Consider the following 6,000-nt stretch of genomic DNA (forward strand, 5'->3'; position numbering starts at 1 on the left):
ATTGCTAAAACTTGGTTGGTGTTCATTGTTGAAGTTAAACCCTTAAAGGGTTTTATGGAAGAGGTGGAGAACTTGTTTGTTAAGTGTTCATGATGAAGAACTTGTTTGTTGAAGTATTCGGGTCAAGATGGAGATTGTTGGAGATGTGACCCAAATTCATGATAAAATAAAATACAAGTGTGCAAAAGAAGTTCGAATAGAAGTATAATTCCTTTGTTTAATGTTGATTTGAATAAGATGTTTTAACCTTACTGCATTACTTCTATTTTATTTTGATTAGAATATGTTTTTACACACCTATAAATAGACATAGTCTACTCCTCTTCTAACCATTCGAATTCAACATAGTGAATTATCTTCTCCTCTTCCCGTGGTTTTTTTTCAAAAGGGTTTTCACGTAAAAATCTGTGTTCTTTACTTTTCTCTTTTTTCTTTGCGATACATTGTCATTATCGATTTTCTATTTTTCACATAGATAAATAGCTAATAGAATCAGTTTATCAATCCAACCACTGCAATCAACTATCTACTATCAGTTAATTGTCAAACAGGACTTAGTTCAATTCATCAATTCTAACTACTATGGCAAAAAGTAAATATATATTCTTTACAAATAATAAAATATGAAGCATATTTGAATGAAAATTACAACTATTAACAATTATTAACATTTCTCGAACTATTTGTGCTCATTTTAGTACCAATATCCCATTAAGTTTGGAGCTTTTAGTTGAATTCGGATTCTTTGTCAGTTAAAAAATTAAAAATCACTACACCAAAATAGACTTTTAGCGGCATTTTTTTAGGCAGCGCCGCTAAAAGTATTAGCGGCGCTTTCACAAGCGCTGGAAAAAGTGCCGCTACAGACGACGCCGCTAACTTTAGCGGCGTTTATATGAAAAAATGCCGCTAAAGACTATGACCTTTAGCGGCGCGTATGTCACAAACGCCGCTAAAGACCATGAGCTTTAGCAGCCCTTTTGTCACAAACACCGCTAAAGACCATGACCTTTAGCTGCACTTTTGTCGGATAAAAGACCATGAACTTTAGCGGCGCTTTTGTCACAAATGCCACTAAAGGTCATAACCTTTAGCGGCGCTTCTAGCAAAAACGCCACTAAAAACATAACATTTAAGAAAATATTTTAATCAAATAATATTTATTTTTATGATAAATATTTTATTTTATTTTTTAAATTTGAACTTTAAATATACTTTTTAGGATAAATAAAAAAAATATTATTTAAATTAAATTTTCTATGAAAATTTTAAACTTTAAAACTATATATAAAAATTAATGAATTTAATTTTAGAATTTAAAATAATAAATTAATAACACAAGTAATAATACAACCAGAAACAATATCGACAAATAAAATCCACAGAACTACATAATTCTGCTCCAAATGCTAATTAATCTTTAAAAGGCCGAAAAAGAGAACTAGTTGCTAGATCAGACAACCACAGCAATAGGCATACCACTGTAGGCCACCATGTTTCCCCAAGGAGTTTGAGCCATATTAAATCTCCCAGTGACACTTCCCCTTGCCGCGGATTCCTCTCCTTCATTGTTATCATGAATTCTGAAACCAGCACCACTTTTATCTTCTGTAGGTAGTCTTTTTTGTGACTCAGACACAAAGATGGGACCCTGAATAAAAATCCCTTTCAGCAGAGTAAATGGAGTCGCGCCATATCTGTAATTATTTAAGACAAACAATGAAATTGTCAGGTTAAAAAAGAAACAGTTAGAAAGACATTTAAGTGAACGACTATATCAAGCACATTTCTGATCATCCAAAAAACTAGAGAATACTACCAAATGAATTATTATCTAAAACAATTCAAGTCTAATATACATGTGCTTCTAACCTCAATATATAGAATAAATCCATTTAGTATCCTCCAAGACAGATTTTAAGGGAGATGCTAACATTAAGAACTTACCATAACTTCAGACTAAGACAGAAAACTGGAGTTTGGCTGTTACTGAAAGGGATAAGAGCACTATAAGTAAATAAATTAAAAACACATTTAAATCAATGTGGAGCTCCCAGCATCTTTTACATCAACGAAATATCAAAGTGGAAGGGCCATTCAGAAAGTTAAAGAGATAATAGCATAAAAAGCCAATTAACTGATTTTTATGATTCAATCATGGAACCAAAGGGCGTGCAAACAATTTATTATGACAAGTACTCTCAACAGACATATAGGCTTGTTCTAATGCAAAAAGTGGCTTACTCCTTGAAAAGCTTTTGCATTTCATTTTGTCCTTCAGCCATTGACAAGGCATCACTACCCTGCACAAAAAATAAGTAGAAAAATTGTAAAACTCATTCATAGTATCATTGTAAAACGTCCATGGAATCTAAACATACTCTGCAATTATGCACAACGGCAGATAACAGCATCCTATTTATAGAGTATAGATTGTTCAAAATAATAACACCACTACAGCAGGAGCTGGCACCAGACCTATTCAGAATCAATAATATAAAATGCCAGAAGCTCAAATCACAATAAATAATAAAAAAAATATCACTGGCCTTAATTTACTTACTGTAATTGTATTTAATAGTTAAAGCATAAAGTATAAACTAAGCTAAAAATTTAAACAAACAAACATAAACCTTTGGCAGATGAAAGGAATATGAAAGATAAGCTTTTTTACACAATACTAATGATAAACAAATTAGAATGACATTGATGAATTAAAAAATAAGAGATATGCAATTAGAATGACAGATATGAAATAAATTTAACTGTTTTTTTTTAATTCAAAACGTAGATGCCAAATGATAAAAGAAAGAGATAATTAAGATATTGAAACCTTTACGGTAGGACTATTAAATTGGATATGCTGCGACTTCGACTGTAACTACAGCTGGAAAAGATAGGGTGACAAAATAGAGTTTACTTAATTATGTAAAAGTAAGGGAGGTTACGCAAACCAACTTCACAGATGAGCTTTCTATTAAGGACAATCTACTTTTTCTAAGACACATGGAATGTGAGCGATAATAAAAATCAAGAAAATAATAACAATAAACATCTAAATCAAATGCATTATTCAATTTAAAGTAGTGCCTTTGCATCTACCTTTGCTTGAAAAAGCAAGCGATGATTCTATATACTAATTTACTATATAATAATTTAAACCTATAAGACATTAGGCAAGTTCATCCCACAAACAAATTATTTATCATCACCATAGAACTGTTCAGGACAGGAAATTAGTGTGGGTGATCGACATTTCTCCATGCTTATCTCTTAAAATTTGAAACCATGGAGTAATTTGAGACTAGCTGAAGGAGCTTCTCACTTCCCTGCAACAACAACAAACCCAAAACAATGGGTCAGCAGATGCCAATATTGTATGCTGATGAATTATATAAGCTTATGAATATTTCTAATCATATGTATGTAACTTGAATATTGATTACCTCAAGGCTGATGAATATTTTACCCCCACAAAGGCTTGTAACTATTAACATTAGCTAGAACTTCATTCCAAAAACATCATTATTATTAATTCTAAGCACCACATTATCAAACCAACCAAACAAGGAAAGAATCAGAATTTTAGATTAATATTAACAAGAATGAACAACAAGATTCCCGGAAAAATAACAATCATAATTTTGCTGCTTTTCTTCATGCAGAAGAGATTTTTAATTTGAAGCAAATATAAAGATTTTTTATTAATATTAGACAAAACCCAGGATCAAAAAAGTTTTAGATGAACAAATGGACGGTAAAAAATTTTGATTTTTAACCCGCAAAAACATTTAAAGGAAAAAACTGAATGAGCTTTATTGGAGAAGTTACCTGATCCAAGGATTTTTGGGATGGAGAAATGAAATTTAGGTTAATAAAAGAAGAGAAAATGAACCCTAAAAATAAGCAGAAATGTGAGAGGCGTTTGTGTGTGTTGTCGGAGTGGAGTTCAAGTTTTGGTTTTTGGAAATTGAAAGGAAAGGCTTAGAAATTAATATTTTAATGAATTATATAAGCTTATGAATATTGATTACCTCAAGGCTGTATGCCGTAATCTTCGCCACACAAGCCATGCATTTAAACTGCAAAACGTTAGAAGCAACAGGAACAAATGCGTAATCTGAAAAGCACATTGAACCAACATAGTTCAATCCCTACAAATATCCATATTTTCAGACACTAGACAATTGTAAAATAGTGTCTGCAATGTTACTTTTGTGAGATATTAAAAACAGAATATGTTGCATTAGTAAGGAACAAGAAAAAGAACCTGCTCGAGCTAATAGCCGCAATCCCTTTTTGCTCTTTTTCTCATCGTTTCCTTGGTTTCCTGGTTCTGGGTTCTTTGATTTTGGACCACTTTTATCCATTTGAGAGTTTTAAGATGAAGAACAAACAAGAACTGGCTTGGCTTCAGTTGAGAAGAAACACAGATCAGTTGAATAAGCTTTTGGGTTTTTTTCTTGGTTGTGGGAAATTAGGGATTTTAGGGGGGAAAGTTGGGAATTTCGGAAGATGGATTTTTTAAAATGGCGCTAAAGTGAAATTAAACGCCGCTATTGTTTATGAAAAACGCCGCAAAAAAATTTTTCATTTTGAATAAAATTACGTCGTTTTGCTATGTTATGCTATAAGGGGGCTATTTTTTTAAAGTAAAATTATTTTGTGGCGTTTTTTATAAAAACGCCACTATTGCTTACATTTAGCAGTGTTTTTATGAAAAACGCCGCAAAAAAATTTTCATTTTGAATAAAACTACGCCGTTTTGCTATGCTATGCTAAAAGGGGGCAATTTTTTTAAAGTAAAATTATTTTGTGGCGTTTTTTATAAAAACGCCGCTATTGCTTACCTTTAGAAACGCCACAAAAAAATTCATTTTGAACAAAACTACGCTGTTTTGTTATTCTAAAAAAATTTTATTTTGTTTTTTATAAATTGAATTATTTTTGCGGCGTTTTTTATAAAAACGCCGCAATTTCATTTTGAACAAAATGACACCGTTTTGCTATGCTAAATTTTTTTTATTTTTTACTAAATTGATTTATTTTTTGCGGCGTTTTTTAAAAAAAACGCCGTTATTTCATTTTGAACAAAATGACGCCGTTTTGCTATGCCAAAAATTTTTTTTTGATTTTTTTAAAATTGATTTTTTTGCGGGTTTTTTTAATAAAAACGCCGCTATTGCTTATCTTTTGCGGCATTTTTTATAAAAACGCCGCAAAATATTATTTTATTTTGAACAAAATGACGCCGTTTTGTTATGCTAAAATTTTTTTTTTTATAAATTGATTTTTTATAAAATAAAAAAAACAAGTACTCTCAAAATAAATATATATTGTGTATTTTAATAAGAAAACAAATGATAGAATGGTTGTAATTAATTATTAAGTTAGAATTATCTAAATTAAATAATTACCTATATATCCATATCATTTTTATTTTTGTATTTTTTTCTTATAATTTGGTCCTCTCCAAAATAAATAATTATACCTAAATATCCATATCAATCTATTACTTTTTTTAACTTATTTATTAATTCTATTTAAACTAATATTTAAATATATCAAATGGTTTAGATTAAATTTTTTTAAATATAAAAGCATTAATTAATTGTATAAAATTTTATCATTTAACAAATCTCAAGTAAACCCTAAATTAACCATTCAATACATATAAAGTCTATCTATTATATATCTCTTAAATAATTTAAACTATACTCATAATTTCAATATATTTGATTTATTATTATCTCTTTTACAATTATATAAGAACATATTTAAAATATAAATTAAAAAATAATTAATCTAAACTCAAAACCTTAACTCGACCCCTGAATCCCTAAACCTTAAATCCCTAACTCTTAACCCCTAACATCTAACCCCTAAACCCCTAACCCCTAACCCTTAAATCCAAACACTTAAACCATAATCCCTAATTCATAATCCCTAAATCCATACTCCTTAAACCTTAAAATATGAACTCCTAAACCGGCCTTAAAT

The 6,000-nt window shown here is 30.0% G+C and overlaps 1 protein-coding gene across 17 annotated transcripts; it reads right to left on the bottom strand.

Annotated features, from left to right (window-relative positions):
• Positions 1–1,307: 1,307 nt before the first annotated feature.
• Positions 1,308–4,688, bottom strand: LOC107926749 (uncharacterized). 17 transcript variants are annotated; one of them, XM_041104576.1, is made up of 6 exons: positions 4,271–4,688; positions 4,035–4,120; positions 3,213–3,329; positions 2,382–2,478; positions 2,245–2,303; positions 1,308–1,697 (listed from the first exon to the last, which is right to left on the bottom strand). In XM_041104576.1, exons 4-6 carry the CDS (start codon positions 2,412–2,414, stop codon positions 1,454–1,456), a joined length of 336 nt encoding a protein of 111 aa, XP_040960510.1. In that variant the 5' UTR covers positions 2,415–2,478; positions 3,213–3,329; positions 4,035–4,120; positions 4,271–4,688; the 3' UTR covers positions 1,308–1,453. The 17 variants fall into 17 exon arrangements, 11 of the variants coding, with proteins under 11 accessions (XP_040960510.1, XP_040960508.1, XP_040960509.1 ...); XM_041104574.1 differs by having other exon boundaries at positions 4,035–4,082; positions 4,271–4,532; XM_041104575.1 differs by having other exon boundaries at positions 3,832–4,525.
• Positions 4,689–6,000: the final 1,312 nt, after the last annotated feature.

The sequence above is a fragment of the Gossypium hirsutum genome, chromosome D11 (assembly GCF_007990345.1).
Source record: "Gossypium hirsutum isolate 1008001.06 chromosome D11, Gossypium_hirsutum_v2.1, whole genome shotgun sequence".
NCBI classification, from domain to species: Eukaryota; Viridiplantae; Streptophyta; class Magnoliopsida; order Malvales; family Malvaceae; genus Gossypium; species Gossypium hirsutum.

What these genes read in the sequence shown, in the direction of transcription:
- LOC107926749 (XM_041104576.1), bottom strand. Translation starts at nt 2,414, where the DNA reads ATGCTGTTATCTGCCGTTGTGCATAATTGCAGA. An exon ending in CCGTTGTGCATAATTGCAGA is followed by an intron (nt 2,304 to 2,381) that starts GTATGTTTAGAT and finishes TTTTTTGTGCAG; the next exon opens with GGTAGTGATGCCTTGTCAAT. An exon ending in ATGCAAAAGCTTTTCAAGGA is followed by an intron (nt 1,698 to 2,244) that starts GTAAGCCACTTT and finishes AAATAATTACAG; the next exon opens with ATATGGCGCGACTCCATTTA.